This window comes from Centroberyx gerrardi, chromosome 15 (assembly GCF_048128805.1).
Source record: "Centroberyx gerrardi isolate f3 chromosome 15, fCenGer3.hap1.cur.20231027, whole genome shotgun sequence".
In the NCBI taxonomy this organism is placed as follows: domain Eukaryota; kingdom Metazoa; phylum Chordata; class Actinopteri; order Beryciformes; family Berycidae; genus Centroberyx; species Centroberyx gerrardi.
In genome coordinates this window covers 22,230,001-22,249,443 of record NC_136011.1, presented here as the reverse complement: position 1 = coordinate 22,249,443, position 19,443 = coordinate 22,230,001, and the positions used below count along the sequence as shown (strand labels likewise).

Here is a 19,443-nt window from a genome sequence, read left to right as displayed (position 1 = left end):
ACCCTACTGTAAACTAGCTCCACTTTCCCTCCCTGTGTGTTTATAATCTGCGTACAGGTATTGAGCTTCCAACATTGACTTTACTCCAAAAACACCGACTCCCTTTTATCCTCAGAACTGGTTTTAAAAACATCTTAGATCAGGATAAAAGGGAAAGTGCACCACTTTCTGCTGCCACTGATGTGCAGGTATTGAGCAGAGCAGTGATGCCAACAGCCCACTTAATGCTCATACTGCAGTCTTTCATCTTGAGCAATACAGTTCGCTGAGAGCGTAAAGGAAAGAGGAGCACTTATCTCTTCCTGGTCACTAATGGCGGTGACAGCTTTAGCATTAACCTCATGTAATGTGCACAGTCCTTTCATCTAAGATCCAACCTATAGATTCAAAGCAAGGAGTCGAAAGGAAATCAAGTCAAACCCCCTTTTGAACAGCTTGATTTTTTTTTTTTTTCATTTTAGTCGTGTTCACTTGAATGGCTGACAAACAAAATCCAAAATCCAAGTGATGTAAGCCCATCTAAACACAGATTGCCCACCTTCTTATTTAATAGATAGAGTTTAATAGAGCTTCAATAGAGTTTACACACTTTTTCATGTCAGCTCATTTTTTTTATGGCTTCAATTCATAGCATACACCATAGTAAGGAGTATCAAACTGATATAAGTTACAGGAGGAAAAAACAATGTCAGTGATCACTGTTTACCCACCTTTTTATTTACCATGACATCACTGGGTGTGACAAGAGTTTGAAAACTATAAAGCCAGCCAGTAGAGTGCTACAGCCACTACATTCTCCACTACTGTTCCCTGGAAAGGATGTGTATTGTGTTTGTGTTTACAGTCCATGCCTAAAATTTGCATAAAAGTGTAACTCTCAAGTTTTCCAGTCAGATGTTGAGAAGCCCTCCAATACAATCCGGTCCCACCAATCACTGCTTCATTCCTAGGGATCAAAGTCCATCGTCCACTTTGTTGTTTGTGAGCGCAGCATAACATAAAAAAAAACTTTTAGATTTTTTTTTCTATGTATATCAATTCTATGCAGCTGTAAACTGCTTTTTAATCTCAATCTTCAAATAAAAAAAATTGTACATGCCTGTCAGTCTCCACGTTTTGAGGAAACTGCTGTGCAAACATTTGATGGGCAGACGGTAGGTAGGCAAGGTAGATGTGAATGCACAATTAACACTTGTAATTGAGGACAATGTACACAATAAACTGGTGTAGCAAGCATTGCTGTGGACCACCATAATTATAGATTAGCACGGTGACTATTTGGATTATGTAAAATGAACTGAAATAAACACAGAAAGAATTAGAATTTACATTTAGGCATACTGTGCTCCGATGTTTTCTCTGTCGTTATTGGTCAACTCTTTGATGGGCCACATAGTTTGCTGAGCCAGCCTTTATGTAACTCTATCAAGGGTGTTGGGTGGCAGAGTCTATACTGTTGGCTGAGCTTGTCATCTGACCCTATTGACATCCTGAGCACACCAATCAATACCGTCCCACAACACCAGAGGTAAGAATATACACAGAATACGTGATCCAATTACCATATGAAGAGGCATCAAAATGTTTTAATTGTAAATGTACATATTTTTATGCTCGTATGCACAAAAACAGTGTGGTGAGCTGCCCTTTGTTAATAGAAATCTCAACAACAAATTGGTGCAAAATTACATGGAGGCTACATGAAGACAGGCACCTGATTGAAAAGCATCAGGCTACATGTACACGTAATAGATGAGTGCATAAAGACATCACTGTGTATGTGCAGTTGATTTAAAAAACGTGACTTTAGGATATTGAATGAGTAGGATCGACACGATAGAGACAGGAAATCTGTTGACATCACACAACTCACTATGATATGCATAAAATATATAATATTTGATATGTAAATAAATCGTTTAAGATTTGAAAATGAAAAGACACTTAAGCTAAAAGAAAAGAAAATGAGTGATACTGCACAGACTCTACATACAAAATAAAACATATAGTGTTTCTGTTTAAAAAACCCTTAGTGCACTTGTAAAACTTGCAAAATTATTGTTCGTAGCTGTAATTTGCATAATCATATTAATAAATACACACATGAGGAGATATGTTACCTAAAACCTTGTTAGATCACAAATAAACTTAACAGGCATGATATTTACTGGAGGACATGTTGAGGAAAGATACTGTAGTTTCACAGTAAGAAATGAATTAATAGGCAATTGAATACCATCAGTAGTACAGTATGTGTTTGATGAAAACGACCTTTGAGGTTACATCATAGCCCAGAATAAACATTACATTTGGATCAATTGCATAATATTATCCCACACAGGGTCCTAACGTAGTGGTAAAGCATTTCTCTTAGTGCATACAGATGTGTATAAGGCCCATAGCTTCCACAGGCGTCAAACCCATAGCTATAGATGATGGAACCTTTCCATTGCAGAAGACCTGAGCAGATATCAAAATCTAGAACGTAAAACATTGGTGCGGGGGAAAAAAAAAAAAATCACATGTATTTCATAAACGACACAAAGCGTAACATTTCGACAGCAACTGTTACATCCAATAATCTTCATAGCAAGATGCGGTTCTTCAGCCTCACAGCAAAAGTAGTCTTTCAAAAATTCCTGGAGGAGACTTTCTCCTCAAGCGGTCTTTGTCACAGAGCAACGCCCGCCACACACAACACTGTTTTGCATTGATCTAAATCGGTCCATTTCATGTTGTCCTTTCCAGCGTTGCTCCCACAGCTAAGTGGGTCTGTAACAAGGCCAGAATAGTTCAGTTCAGCTCAGTTAATTTCAGCTCAATATCATTCAGTGGAGCTCAGAGCCATTTAGTTTGGTTTATTGGTGTAAAAAAAAAAAGTATTTTTCTTTGTCGATAGTGTCGCAGACGGACAGAGAGTAGAAGGGAAAGTAGAAGGGATGCGTCACATCAGAAATGTATCATCTGAGGGCTGACAAAGGTGAGGAGGAGACGCACATTCTCGCTGACAATCAGCAATATAAGGTTTCCATTTTGTTTCGGCTGGTTCTGCAGCGCTTCCAGAGTCCAAAACACACACACACACACACACACACACACACACACAGGAGAGAGAAAAAGCATGTTCACGGAAAAGTTGGTCTCGATCTGAGCCACGAACGAAAGGGACTGTGAGCTCCATGTTCCCCAGCATGGGTGCCTGTCGATGGGACAGAGGTTACAACCTGTCTCTCATCCTCTCCCCTTCAGTTTCAGATCAAACATCATCCAAACCCATTTTTGGGGCGTTGCTTTTGTTCACAATGTTTCCTTCTGTCTAATTAAAGTCAGTAAAACACCTCCAATAAAATCCCCCCGGGGCGCGATGGGTACATTGTTCAAACGCAGGTTCCTTGGTGGTGCACGGTGTGCTGCTTGCGGTGCTTCAGACCCAGGCCTCTGTCTTTGAAGTCCATCACCCTCTGCTGTGACGTGTCTACCAGAGCGCTGGCTATAGCAATGCCTAGAGGTGGAGAGAGTTGAGAGAAGAGGGTTAACACTATATACATAACATGACAGATAATGTTTTGGGTGCATTTTAACCAAAGCGGCGAACAGTGCATTTACTTTTTGACTGGTTACAGCACAAAGTCTTAAAATGCAAATATGTGTTTTGTACATGAAAAGTGAGAGAATTACATGTTCCCAGCAAGAAATGGGTACATAAAGGAGGCATGACAATAAACAAAAAGCAGTCTCATATTGAAGTAGTGCAGTGGAAGGTAAGGGTGTTGTGGTCAGGGTGGTGGATAGGCGTGTGCAATGCCGGCAACCAGGGTTAAATTTTCATCTTGTACAAAGAAGATTTCTACTGTGAGTGAAATTTTAATCTTTAAGTTTTCCTTATTTAACCATGACTAAATCCTTCCCATAATCTTAACCAAGTTGTTGTAAATCTAACCCTAACCCTAACAACCCAAACCTTAACCAAAGTTGTTTTACTTGCCTAAAGTTAACCATTCACCAACCTGTGTCCAATCCGTGTTATTGTCACAGAATCCAGTTTGTGATGGAGGAATGTAATCTTCACATAATTCGTGTCCACGGCACATAAATCTGCATTTCAGACTTCATGCTCACTTCGCAATTTTTTATGAGATCACATTGTTTTATTATGGGTGGAATGGAAACCATCACCTTGGCGGAGTTAGTGCCACAGCCTATCCATTGAGCTATACAGGGCCACAGTTGCAGATACATAGAGGTAAAGAGTGATGAGAAGAGGGCAGAGAGAGAGAGGGTGGATGGAGAGCGCACAGAAAGAGAAAGCAAGTGGAGAAAAAAAAAAAAAAAGAGGAAACACTGCGGTGAACATCAAAGCGAAAAGCCTCAGCGGTGTGTGACAGGTGGAGACGCATTCCTCCTGCCAGCCGGAACTTCATCACAACCTCCGGGCAACGCTTTTATCAACGTCTCCCACCCCGACGCTGTCCGGCCTATCTGGCTTCAGCAGGAGACAAGGGGGCTAAAGCAGGGGTCACTGGAGCGTATCTCCCCACTTCTCTGTCTCTCGCCCTCTCTCCCTCCCTCTCTCTCTCTCCCTCTCTCTCTCCGTCCTACAGGATGCCATCCCTCTCTCAAAACAACTTCTGTATCTGATGATCGACTCGCTTTCCACAGCACGGCTTACACAGAGCAGGCAGGATGCACCAAGGCATCAGATGCCTCGGAGCTTTGTGTTTCCTTGGCAGTTGGCGCTGTTGTTAATGTGGATTTAGAGTCATGGCAGCTATAGCTAGTGTAGCTAGACCTGCCTTTCCTCTCGACAACCGTGGGCTTGACAATGCATGGTCATTACGACAGGAGCTCAATCTGCCGGTATGCAGCAGCCAAATAAACAAAACAGGCAAACAGTGGAGGGAATCTGCTGTGCTCTTGATATGATTTGGGTGCAGGATGTTTTCAGCATTTCACACTCAAGTGATTCTTGGGATTTTTTGTGGGTGGAAAAGGGAAAGCCGATTACACAGTCACTCGCTGTGCGCCCGTGTATGCGTGTGTGTGTGTCTGCGCATGTGTTTGTGTGTGACTGTGTGAAAGTGTGTGTGTGTGTATGTGTGAATATGTGCGTGCATGCACCTGTGCGCATAGGTGTTTTGTTAAGTTCAGCCACAGAGAACAACACAGACAAACACGGCAGCCAACAGTTAAGCGCTCTCTGCGTCCAGAAGGATGGAGGGACAGGAGGGAAGATGATTGGCTAGCAGCACCTGCCCTGTTGAAATGTGCCACATTGTGGCTGTTCGTATCACTTTGTAAATTTTGTTTAATTTGTTTGTGTGTGTGTTTTGGGGCGGGGTTATGTGGTATTTTGTGGTACGGTGCAGTTTGTGGTAATTGGTGGTTGCTGGAAGTTAATTGTAGGACCTTGTGGTTGTTTGTGGCAATTGCTGGTAGTTGGACTTTGTTTGTAGGTCCTCTGTATATTTCAGTAATATTTTCAGTCAAATTAGTAATATTTCACTTTGTTAGAATATTTTCACGTTTTAGCAAACACACCTCCATCAGAGTTAGGAGTAGCAACAGTGATTATGCAGTTGCCACTTTGCTTCAAGCCTGCTAAACATACCATCAGGGGCATTGGGCCGGAACACACAGCGTTAGCGGGAGTGAATTTTGACAACAGAACATTCCGTTTGTTTTTTTGGTTCAATCTCTGAAAAAATAAATACAGCACACCAGCAGAAGGTAGAAGATAATAGACTTTGGGCCTTGAATTTTTGTTAAGATATGAATCTCCTTTTGTAATGAATGATAAAAAAAAAATGAAAATAGAGTGGTGAAGAATGAAAAGTAGATAATTACAAGAAAAATATGCACATCAGTTTGTAGGTGCTGGGCTAAGAAAAGGAAACAACTGAAGAAAAACATTTATTCCCCACTTTCAATATGCCAGCAGCCCTCCACCATAGGTTAACAACTCTTTTTTTTTAAACCAAAATACTTACCACATCCCTCTCTTTCCCTTTTCCGTCCCGTTAGCTCTACTATTACAATAACCATTAGTCAAACTTTAATTTCTCTTCAAGCTCATTATCATTATGATTAGATTATGATTAGATTAGAGAAAGGATGTTTGGAATGGGTTGGCAGACCAAAAGCAAGTTAGTGGCCTATATTGGTCGATGACGGTTCATGAGCTCCCACAGGGGTGTATGCACTAAAAAAATGAAAAAGTTCCCTCAAGCAGAGATACTTCTTTAAGCCCCCCTGAATGAGAAAGGAAACAGAAGAGAGAGGGAAAAAAAGTCTGGAAGATGATGGGCAGATGACAAAAGCAGAAGAGAAGAGAAAAAGAGAGGGATAGAATAGGGGAGGGAAACATTCCAGAGGTTTATCTAACGTAAATGCTCCGGTGTGAGATGAGGCTGTCTGATACCTGATTACCTGTCAAACCCGGGACTCCAGGCCAGGCCAATAGTAGTTTAGGATGTCTGTCTGTCACCTGTCATCTCACACCACCAAAATCACCTCTACGAGACCTTCTGCTAATAATCATGTATCTGTCTGAACTTAGTCTACAGCCACTAGATTTACATACATACACACCTGTGCACACACACACACACACAATCACTGGCACATGGCAAACACATGTAAGCAGGCACACACACATACACAAAAACACACACATATATAGACGCATACCTTTCGAGTTCTTGGATTCATGTCTGAGCTATCAAATATCAATTCTAAAAAAAAAAAGTAGGGAAAAGGAAAGAAAAGAAGACTGAAAACGTAAAAAAGAAAGACTCATTTCCAGTTTTTCTTTTTTTATTCCCATCAAAATAGCTCTCACCTTTGACAAATTGCCATAATAATTGTGTTGATTTTTCCAGGTGAACAGACACATATCCATTTGCAAAATTAAATTGGTCAAAAGTAATCAAATTATGCTGCAGGTGAGTGCGAGCGCTCATTTGCTACTGTGGCGACCAGGCTCGTTAATGTGATTGTTTTGTCAGGTGAGTTGATGCATCATTAACCCCCCGCCGCTCCCCAACACACACACACACACACACACACACACACACACACACACTCCACTCCCTCCCCCTCCCGATGGACTAATGGGGTCATTAGCAAAAGACAAAATTCCCTGGGAACATATATACATATCAGGAGAGCCATGGCATGGAAAATGGGACTATAGCTCGTAAACATCTGTGGCGGGACGTGCCGACTGACAAACCCGGTGACAAACCCACAGTCAGTCCCTCCTTTCCTCTAACATCAAAGCCAGGCTTCTATGTTAGTGCTTACCCTAAATGAAGGCACAAGGGATAGCCTGGTAAGGATCCAGTATAATGGTAAACAGAAAAGAGCACAGCAGTGCATGTTCTACGAAAGCAATGGAAAATCAAAGTTAGCTTTCAGTCAAACTAACACATTGATATTCAAATATTTATGTATCTGCGAGGCACAGATTTCAGGTTTTAACAGACCAGCAAACATGATGCACAACTGCAAGTGCTTTGATGAGAGGGTGCAGCACGCAGGTTTGACACCAGCTAACTAGGATGGCTGCCATTGATCCTACATGGCAGTATTTCTTTACATTTGTGTTATGCTTTGAAGAATGTAGGAAGAAATGCATTTCCAAATTACCTGAAATTCATGATTCAATATCTCTAAAATATACCAAATCCAATCAGTAAAAGAGGTATCATTTTGCAAACCAGTGAGAGCTTGAGTTACCTTACCTTATCCTTTAAAACGCACCATAAATCCTTTTAATTTTGTGCTTTCAATAATTTTGTAAGAGCAGCCGTTGCTTCTTTCATACAGTGGGTATCTCATTTTGGAACAAAACTCTAGAACCAAATGCTAGAAGCACAATAACAGCAAAATAACAGGAATTGTGACTTGATAGGGTCAAATCCTCATGTCCAAAATTTTAACTTAATGAATGTATGAGTTTTTCGGCTGCCTGCCTGTGTTCTTACACAGAGTATTTTGGTGGAAAGTCAACATTCGGACAGAAAAGGGGAGGAGGGGTGGACACTAGAGTCCAACCCAGTGGGGTAGATAGTTACAAAGACAGAGAGAATCAAAGTATCGGAGATCCATTCCGGGTCAATGGAGCTGAGTTTCCTAACTCTGCTCTCCAATTCCTGTCAAGCAGCTATCCAGTCAGAGACCCGGAGGGAGACTGCAGGACACAGGATGGAGGGTGTGAGAAGGTCGACACAGAGAGAGGAAGAAAAGGACACCACTGCTCCAGTAATGCTTACAGGTCACTAACCACACTCTACCTTACTCTAATGTAGAGAGATAAACAGAGAGAGAGAGAGAGAGAGAGAGAGGGGCAGAGAGAGTGAGAGGGAAGGAGAGAAAGAGAGAATGCTTTACTTAGAATTAAAGGTTTTAAAGTTGATTGTCGTATTCTGGAGTCATGTTATACATCTGTGTTGCAGAGTTTTATGTCATTTTGATTAACTTGTGTCCTCAGAAATATGTGCACAATAAACTGGGGGAAACTACACAGAAGTATTAAGACGGCAAGCAGAATTATTGTGGTTGAGCAAGTGACACTTGAACAACTGTACACAGACGCCATTCTCATAAAAACTGACCAAATCTTAGACGACCTCTCCCACATCCTGCACTCTAAAGTTCAGTTGAACAATTTGTTAAGCCACAGCATTTTGCAATGCAGAATTAGGGCGGCAAAATATAAAAGCTTGTTTGTTCCCCCAGCAATAAGACTTTTTGACTTGGGCCACAGCTGATAAATAGAACAAAATAGGCCAAGAGGGGTTTGGTGCAATTGGCCCAGAAAGTACCTAATTAGCCCATGTGTTTTATGAATTTTTTATGTTATATTACCGTGTAGATTGTGTTTTTCTTTTTCATTACGATGTCCATTGTCTTTTTTATGCATATATGACCAAATTAACTTCCCCTTTGGGAATAATAAAGTAAACAACTAAGGTAAAAAGTAAAAAAAAAGTTAAGTAAACCTGTACCTTATTCCCTTTGGAGTGAGAAAGAGACAGCAAGAACTTTGTGAATTGTCATTTTATATAGATGCTTAGTCAGTATTGTTCATGTAACAGTCATGCCAATAAAGCATATTAAATCGCTAATGAGAGAGAGAGAAAAAAAGCAAGAGAGAGAAAGGAGAAAACAAGTTGAGAAGAGAAATTGAAAAAGGGGGTGGGACCAGAGAAGAGAGAATAGAGAAGATAGAAACTGAGATTAAGCTCAGCAAGAATGAGAGACAGACAAAGAAGAATGGAAGAATAGAGATATAACAATGGAGGAAAAAATAGATAGAGATGTAGTGGGACAAAGGATGAGAGGGGGAGAGAGAGAGAGAGCAGAGAGCAGCAGAGGGGTAGAAGCAAAGGAGAAAGAGATGGAGGGAGAAGAGAGATAAGTGGAGAGGGAGAGAGAGAGAGGGGGGGGGATTGTGTTTTCTTTCCGTTTCTCCTCAGCTGGTTCAGAGGAAACCAGGAAGGGATTTATCAAAGCGTAACCACGACGACTTATCTTCTCAGCTTCGCCGCAGCGATATGCAAATCTGGTTTTCTGGGTGAAGGGGCGTCGCCACGGACTCTTACCGCCCGCTGCACTCATTTAACAACTCCTTCACTCACTTATCTCTTGCTCTGTCCCTCTCTCTCTCTCTCTGTTTCTCTGCTGTGATGCAATTCTGTCTTTCTACCCGTTTTTGCTCACAGGTATTTTTAAGAACTTGCTACACCTGTCTCTCTCACCCTTCCTCTTCTTCTCGCCTCCTCTCTCTCTCACTCTCTCTTTGTCTCTCTATCTGCGTCTCTCACACTGCTCTTTCTATTTTTACTCACAAAGACTTTCCACATCTTGCTACTGTATACCTGTCTCTCGTTTCTATTTCCCCTCTTTTCCTCTGTCTCTGATATTCCCGGGTCTGTCTCTGTTGCTGAATAGGCAGATTAGCACAGTAAGGCTGTGAATGCTGCTGTGCCTCAAGTCTCTATTGACCCGCTATCTAAGCTAAGAAGAGAGGCTGAGAAGTGAATCTATCCCACGGCCTCGCTCTCTTTTCTCCATCCTCAACAACACCGCTGCACCAAACAGAGAATGTGCTTATGTGCAGCCCGGTAATCCATTAATAGCACTGATTGAGTCCCATTTCAAATGAAACAATGAAACAACTGCAGTTGCAGAAGGCGCAGCACAAAGGAGGTAAAACTGACGGGGAGAAACAGAAGGAGAGAAAGAGAACCGGTGGCTGTAGGGGGGAACAGAGAGGGAGATGGAGGAGTGGAGGATTGTTTCCGTCCCTCTCTCTCTCTCTCTCTCTCTCTCTCTGTGTCACTCTTCCCGACTCTCGTCTTTTCCTCTCGCGCTGCCCATCATGTCAGGCCACTGTGACTTTGAATCAGTCAGTCATTGGTCGAGCTGTTCCTGTGCTGTGTGAGTCACTCCTGGAGGCAGGCAGCATGTGTGAGCTGTCCGGCACAATTTGGCTGACACCAAATGTCAGCTCGGGTAAAAGCAGTATGTCAGCGGCCTGGGTGAATTATTGAGCCAAAAAAGATTTTTATGGCATTATTTGATTTTTTGTTGCTTTTTTTTTATTTGAACTCTAAAGCTGCAACCAGCAGAATTTGAAGCTTGATGATTTTGGTGACACCTTGAGTGCCTTAGTGGTAGTTTTTCACATCACTGTCTCAAGGATGACTCGTTACTACCCGCCACCCCCCCCCCCCCCCCCCCCCCCCGCAGACTACAGAGAGAAGACTATGACTAGAAGAATATGAATCTGTGTACAGAAAAAGTGATGTAAAACTGTCATAATGCAAACTGAATAATGAAACTGGAATAAACCTGCGTAAGGATACAAGTTATTTTGTGTTCATCAGGAGCGAAATTCAAGTCAGTCAGTGGATCAGCCAGTCAGACAGCGCTCTCTCACCTCATACTGAGTGATGCTCGCTCTCCCGCTGTTACAGTCTTGCTAAGCTTTGCGACTGCAGTGACGATGCAGTGACCACTGTAGTATATGTGTGACAAAAAGAATATGTTTCAATGCCAAATATTCTAGTCACAACTAGCTATCAAATCAGTTTTGCATAACAGGTGTGGAATTTATTAAGTATGCCCAATGCTAGCGAAATGGCACTCTCTCACCACCTATTGAGTGATGCTCGCTCGCCCGCTGTTACAGTCTGGCAATGTCTGTGCTTGCGCTTGCGCACTGGTTAATCTATGCGTGACAAAAAAATATTTTTTGCTGGCAAATATTTTAGCTACAACTACATTGAGCTAGCAAAGCAGTTTTGCGTTACAGGTGTGGAATTTATTAAGTTTGGCCAATAATAACAAAGCATTAGTAGCCTGTTTGCTACGAAACATTGTAGCAAACAGGCTGCATGTTGTGATATTGAATGATACTGAATAGCAATACAGTATAATAAAGTGGATCTATTCTTCCTCATTGGTGAATGATGAGGTTATTCTTTTTATTCCAGCACTGCAGCAACTTCAACAGCAACAGTTGATGCTGCACATCTAGCTAGGCGACTGTACAGCATCTGGACTTGTCTATGTATTTGTTCCCTGCAAACAAGTAGACTGAGGCACTTCCTGTTTAAGTCAATCCTGCACAATTAGTGGGAAATCATATTTGAGTACACATAGAATAAACACATAGAAAACCACACAATGAATACAACAATCTTCTTTCGATGGTCCCATTTTTCTACAGCCGTTATACTCTGCTACTAAAATGAAATTATATATTAAGTAAATATTCTTCATGTAGGGGCTTTAAACAGAGCTGTCTGAGTGTGTTCTTGAGAGCGTTTTTATGCGAGTGTGTTTCTGTCTCGCCAGATCAGAGTGAAGCCAAAGCCATACAAGGGCTTAGAGACCTCCCCTACTCCTACAGCTTGTAATCTCATCACACAGTCTAGCCTGTGGAGAGAGAGAGAGAAAAACAAAGTGTTTGAGAAAGACTCAGCGCTTAGACAAATGGCAGATATTAATGGAATACAGTAACCTACAACATGCTTTGAATAACAATGGAAATCTGTTGTAAATGGCACTAATCGTGAGCTTTAGTGCCATTTACACCGGCATAGTAGTTAGATGAAACTGATTAATATCTACTTGTGCTTACTATGTGCTCCCATCAGCTCACCCCCAAGGCCAGTCCTGCCATTGTCTCTCAGAAACCTCACATGTCCAAAAAGAGTTGAGGAAAACTGGTGGTGACCATGGTAATGGTTATGTGTGTATATATATATATATATATATACAATAGAGAATAATACCTATTTTGTGTAAGACACTGTGAGAAAAGGAATTTGTCAATTTCAATAAAAAAGGCATTCATTTCAGTCTGCCTCAGGGCCCAAATTGACTTCAATATTCTAACATTTTAGATATTTTTTGGGTACGCCAAAAAAGTTAATTATAACACTAAATAACAAAATAACTCCTGGAAAGCAATGATCATCACAGATTGATGATATATATATAACAGTAAGTATCCAAGGATCAAATTTTCCTTTAACTTTTGCCCATTGAGCATTTGACAAGAGCATATGTGTCGTACCTGTAAACAGATACTAACTTACTAGCTCTCCATTTTCCAATTTTCAACCCAACCGGTGAGCGTTTGAGCACAAACCTGCTCTTTTTGTTTTGCTTTTTATTTTCCGAAAACATTTCTAAGGCGGTTTTACGTCATGGCGACAGTGGAGAGTGAAAGGAAAGATGCTAGAAAGTCAGGGTGATGACATGTGGCAAAGGCTGAGAGGGTGTTTCAAACCCACCACACTGTTAACATATGGCATGTGCTACCTGACTCTCCGGCATGTGCCAGCAAAATGTGTTTTGGAGCGTTAGTAAAAAATCAGTCATAATTTACTCCGTGGTCGCAGTGTCCCAGGCCGCTCCCAGCACCAGGAGCTGATCTCAGCACGGCCATCATAAAGCAGCTGGAGATGGGAGGCAGACAAGCTTACAGACACTCCAAACTGTGTTAAATCCTTCTCACAGAGCGCGAAAACACACACACACACACACACACACACACACACACACACACACCTATACTGCTTCTAGATATGAAGTATGCTTTAATCCTAGAATCCCATACTTTCAGTCTGAGACCTGAGAGGAAAATTACTAGATAGAGACAGACAAAGTGAGAATGTGAGAGAGAGAGAGAGAGAGAGAGAGAGAGAGAGAGAGAGAGAGAGAGAGAGAGAGCGAGAGAGAGAGAAATATAAGGGGCAAGGAATTGGCAACTCAAAAACTGTAAATTCTTCCGTTTCAAGGAGATACTGGCTGTTTTTTCTCCACTTCACAAGCCAACATTGGTGGATTCTCTCCCTCTCTCTCTCTCTCTCTCTCTCTCTCTCTCTCTCTCTCCCTCTCCCACATATAAAGGGGGTCAGTTAATGGTAACGCCTCAGGGGAGCGGAGCAAAGGAGGACACGGAGGAAAACAAAGAGCGAAAAGTGAGAGAGAGCGAGGCAAGGAGAGCTAAAATAGGCGCGCTCATCGAGGATTCCTCTTGAAGTGTCTCCCACTGAGGGTGGGCGGAGCTAGCCCGCAGTGACTTCACTTTCGCACGCGCTCACATCAATGGAGGAATGCTGTCTGACCCCACGAGGGGAGTCTCTCTGGGGAGTGGAGGGGTGGGAGGATGGAGGGAGGAATGAGAAAAGAGCGGGGATGGGGACGGGTGGGCGAGTTTAGTCCAAGACTTTTATCTATTCCTTGGTCGGTTTTGCGTAATGTGAAGCTGTATCATGTGTGTTTACGTGGTTGGATGTATGCGTTTGTGTGTGTGAGCACTGTGATCATGACTGAACTCTCTGATCTCTAAACACACACACACACACACACACACACACACACACACACACACACACACACACACACACACACATACACACAGTCTGCCATCTTTCCCAGGCTTCAAGCACTGGCAAAAGTGATATTGATGTCATGCATTTGATGAGGAAAACAAGAACAGGGCCAAGACCTCCCCCAGAGACCAACCTGATAATGAGTGACTAGCTTCTCATTGGCTCCAAGTTCCTGCAAATGACTTTGGTACTGCAGTGATAAGCTACTGTAAAATGGTAAAATCCACTGTGAAAAAACAGCGTCCATGTAGCAGAGTAAAAGTACTGTCTTTCAGTGACTTAAGTGTGTTTATCAATTGGTTTGATCGGCAGGGAAGTCTAATAGTCTCTATAAGTCTCTATAATTGCAGTGCTGGACTTCTGTAAAAGGTGCTGAATACAAAATAAATGATTCCTCTGTTAAATCTTCCATTTTTTGCTACACATTTGGTTTAATGCACAAGCACAGAATCTGTGTGTTTGACACTGGAGAGAGATCAATCCCAAGAGGAAGCTTTACACCTCACTGGAATGGCAAACGCCTCTAAAATCCACACAAAGTAATATTTACGACAAGCTACCAGACAAGGTATTTGCTAAAATGCTCCAGAAAAAACAATGTGACAGCGGCTGTAAAATCAGCACTTACAGACCCAACAAGGATCTACGCTGTTGTTTTTTTAATACCTTATGTAAGAGCAAAATCAGACTTACAAAACGATGTATCTTGCAGCTACACCAGAGAATAAGTGAAGAATTTACAGCATGTTGAACGGTGCTATGCTGTGAAACAAAGTTTTACAAGGTTTTTCACACCCCCTAAGTGTAGTTCAGCCATGCAGTTCAGCAGAAAGTGAGATACTTTTGAGATACTGGAACTGACGCACTTGGCACTAACCATCATATCGCGCTAAAAGTTGCTCGACTTGCCCATTTTTAATATTCAATTGAACTGTAACTGAATCTCTCGATGTCTGTCTGCTGGCCTGATGTAGCAAACCACAGCCATGATCCATTTTTTGTGAATATGGTTGCACCTAATAAACTGCCTACTGAGTCTAGACCTGGTCCTAAGTTCCCAGCACCAATCAAATCCAAACTTTCTATGGCCTTTTTCTAAGCATAAGCTGATGAAATCTATAGATGCAAAGCCACTGAGAACTACAATACATCAGTGTTCACATTGAAAGGCAAACTGTGAACTTTGTGACTAAGAAATATGGGCTTAAAATAAAGTAAAGATTACCTGAGTCGTATTTCCACACAGTTTCTTACACACTTCCAACAGTGGCTTGCTGGTCTTGCTGATCTGCTCCTAATGCACTTGTTACTGCTCTCTTCTATAGAGAGCTTTTTATCGCTACAATTATCTCTGAGGGTAGCAATGCTTTCCCTTTCTCTTTCTTACCCACTCTTTCTGTTGCTCACGCACACACACCTCATACTTCTCTCCCTCCCACTCTAAGGTAGCAGTTTTCAGGTTTAAAAGGCTTCCATTGAAGTACCAACAAGTAGCTCTTTCTCGCACAAGAAAGCTGCCGCCTTTGCAAAGTGCTTCATTTCCCCTCTGCTCTTATCCTCTCCTCCGTCATTTACTTCAGATCCTGAAGGTTTTGCTTCCTGCCGAGAGGAACGGGGGCTTTTCACACCTGCTCCTGTTACATACAGTCCACTTTATTAAGACTAGACTAAAACTTGCAACAGACTGACTGACAGCACTCTCCCAGAAATCTGCAGGAGAGAGGGAAAGGGGGAAACATAGAGAAAGAGAGAGAAGTCTTGAATGTGTGGGTGTGTGTGTGTGAGAGAGAGAGGGAAAGAGGGGTCGACCGAGGTGGAAGATGAGCTGGAGAGAGAGAGACAGATTGGCCTTGTGCTGACAGTGCATAAAACCCGAGGTCTTGGTCCAGCCTGTGAGGAAGTGTTGTTAAGATGGCTGTCTTCTCGGAGATTTCTACAGCAGCCGCGCGGCGGTTCGAGCGACTGGGGGATATCACATATCGTCCGTCTATAGCAGCAACATGAGCTCCCCTCAGACTGTGGAAAGTCAGGATGACTCATTGAGGGGAACAATTGATCCAACAGCAAGTGCTGGAGCAAAATCCAGGCAGGTTTAACCACATGGGCCCTTCTTAAAAAGGTGCCACGTTTAAGTTTTTCTCATTAATACAAGACATTGGTGTGAAATTAGAGACGGTCGTGACAATATTTCGAACATTTTACTTTGTTCTCTCTTTTATGTGACTGCAACTGTTATGTTTGTCATGATGCTGCTTTTCTGGCCAGGTCGCTCTTTGACCCGATTAAATAGGGATAAATAAAAAAAGAGAGCAATTGCCCTAATGACCTGCTTTGTGCTTCTATTTGGTCTAGTATGGGAGTTCTCAGGAATTTCCTACAAAACCCCTACAAGCAGGCTGGTAAGTTACACATCAAAAGCAGTAGGTAGATCTATATTAAAACAACAAGATGTGGATTGGGGTGCATGGTGCTTGCTAGGCCAGTGAGAATGACAACTTCTCTCTGTTCTCAGAAAGCTCTCCCAATAACCAACGCACTGTTCCAGCAGCAGAAACAACGCAAAACATTATGGATAAGTCCCGATTACTTGTGCCGTGAGAGGTGCAGAGTGCTGGAATAACCATTACACGACTGGAGACGAACACCACATGGCAGTGCCTCCCCCCTGCCATATGCAGAAGTGCAGTAACAGGCAGATCTACAGTACCTGGCTCAAGACAGCTGAGCTAAGGGCAAACTTCCACAGCTCCCTGGCTTAGAAGCTGAGAGAGACTGAGCTTCGCCTGAGCTCAGAGGAAATCATGAGCCTGGGGTACGCCTCTGCTGGCTCACAGCCCCTACATTTACATTTCACATTTACATTTTAGGCATTTAGCTGATACTGTTATTCAGAGAAACGTACAATGAGCGAACAGGAAGGGGTTCAATATCTTTGCTTAACTATGACAGGAGACATGACTGAACCTGTGACCTTTTGGTTACAGAACTGTCTGAGCTGACCTGCCTTGCCAAGACTCTTTCAAAGATGATTCGGATGCCATCAAAATCTTAGGGCGTGTTCACACTATGCCACTTTTTTCAAACTGACAGGGCCTTTTTTACATGAATGATTATGGGAAATGGCCGCAAGCCATTTGGGAAGCAGCCTCTTTGAAAAGGCACTACATCTGGCATCTTTTTAGGCAGAGCCGAGCCACTGTCTTCTGCTAAGAACAGTTCAAAATGAGACTGCATTTTTGCGAGCCAACCAATCACAACAGACAAGAGGTGGGGTTTCATGGTACAGAGGCAGCTGACAGTTTACAACAACAACAATCAGAATGAAAATGGAGAAAGTAGTGGTAGGAAAGTTGGTAGGTGTAACTCTGATCATAAAGAGTCCTTATGAAGCACATTAGCTGCGTTGTGGAGTTTCTGGTAAGTGTCTGACAGTTGGACATGCATACTGTTTGCTGATAGTGGCAGCTACTGCAGCTGGTCATTATGCGCGACCCGCCTTTTCAAATTATCAGCACAAAATACAGTTGAGGCAGCGCTTTTTCTATAAAAAAAGCGGAATAGTGTGAGCGCACCATTACTGGACAATATATGCCAAATGCACAGAGAAACCCTCAACAACCTACACACACACACACATATGTGAGTGTGTGTGTGTGTGAGTGTGTGTCCTACCAGACTGTCCTGGTGGAGGTATTCCAGACGGGACTCTGGGCAGACACAGCAGCACCGTCAGAACGCCCGCTCTGCTCCCCCAACATGGCTCCATGGCTATGGGCTTAGGCACCCCCTGTTTACACACACACACACACACACACATAAACACACACACACACACACACACACACACACACACACACACACACACACAAGGGAAGAGAATAAAATAAGTACATAATGAGTAAACCTGCATCCATCTTAGTCATTGTTTGTACGCTGGACAGAAAAGAAGTAAATAAGATGCATTTAAAAGTGGTGCTAGAATAGAATAGAATAGAATATTCAGTCAAACAGCATAGAGTAAAACCACATTTAGAATAGAATAGAATAGAATGGAAAAGAAAAGAAAAAGGAAAACAATATTCATTCATTATTATCATTTACCCTCTCAGACAATGCCATACCAGATAGGTGACTACACTGGCAGGTCAGTGTGTGTGTGTGTGTGTGTGTGTGTTTGTTTGTGTGTGTGTGTGTGTGTGTGTGTGTGTGTATATGTGAGTACAAGTCCCTATCACTGCCACTGCAGGCTAATGGAGCAAACGTTCTTTCACTTAGCCTGTCTGTCTGGAGAACGGAACAACACACCCCCAAACACCCGGAGAGCTCCAGCCCCCCCACCCAGGCTCCTGACACCAGCTCCCCCAGGATCAAGGCCTCCAGCGGGGGGAAGCAGGCTAAGTGGCAGCCTGTGGAGCTCCACCTGATGTCTAGCTGATGGAGATGGATAGGAAGGACACCTAGAGAGAGAACGCCGGGCTACATTGACGGGTAAGCTGCCGTGTGTGTGTGTGTGTGTGTGTACGCGTGGACGTGCATGTGTGTGTTTGTACAGTAGCCATCACATCCATTCTACTTCATGTTTTGAGACAGTCCCAGAGTACATAGTCACAGGCCTCCTCATTTATATCCATAAATTACCCTCAATCTGTCCCTCCCTCCTCTTTCTCTTTCTGCTGCTCTCTTCTCGTCTATTGTCTCAACTTCCCAAGAGGAAGGTCTGAAATCTAATAGGGAGCAAACCAGAGATGGATTGAGCTTCTTATTAAGTGAAAAATGTGGAGATGTTTTTCCTCAGAAAATTGCAAATGCTGATGATGACAACAATCTCTTTACATTACATTACATTATGTCATTTAGCAGACGCTTTTGTTCAAAGCGACTTACAATCATGTGTGTATATATGTGACAGTTTATGGATCTCTGCAGATAAATTCAATATTCACTTTGCTTCCTCCAGGGAGGTCAGAGGTCAGGTTCAGCTACAGAACAGTGCATGTGGAGCTAGTAGGGATTCAGTGTCTTGCTCAAAGATACTTCAGCAGAGCAGATGCTTTCCAACCCAGGTTCCCCTGGTGAGGGACGGTTTCTCTCAACCACCCTGTCACCCATACTTCATGCATAATGACATAATGACATAATGACACAGTGTTTTATGAAATGCAAAGTCTAGCTTTTGGTACCCAGACATGAGGTGACCATGCACATAAAGTGCTTCTTTAATCCAAAAGATCTAGCATTGTGTAGTGGTCTATATCCAGTACTGATGGAGCTCAGTGTGTATCATGTGTCTCAATGTACTGTCTAATGCTTCAGATAGTATTTCCTTTCATCAAGTCTTAATACACAACACGGAGAGACGGAGAGGTATTGAGTTATCGATCAGAATTGACCCTTCCGCCACACCGTACCACAGAGGTCAGAGGGATGGACCCTGTTTATTACTGTGGTCTGGAGGGATGTGACACACACACACACGCACACACACACAAACTCTCCATCTTCATAGCTTTATTTTACAACCACACACATA

General features: G+C 42.7%; 1 protein-coding gene across 3 annotated transcripts in view; it reads right to left on the bottom strand.

Annotated features, from left to right (window-relative positions):
- Positions 1-3,377: 3,377 nt before the first annotated feature.
- atrnl1a (attractin-like 1a) overlaps positions 3,378-19,443 on the bottom strand; it is a 225,085-nt gene continuing 209,019 nt past the window's right edge. For all 3 annotated transcript variants that reach the window (XM_078288842.1, XM_078288841.1, XM_078288840.1), the window contains 2 exons: positions 17,586-17,700; positions 3,378-3,502 (listed from right to left, as the gene is read on the bottom strand). In XM_078288842.1, the coding sequence (XP_078144968.1) occupies positions 3,378-3,502; positions 17,586-17,700 (240 nt within the window). The remainder of the gene's footprint in view (positions 3,503-17,585; positions 17,701-19,443) is intronic.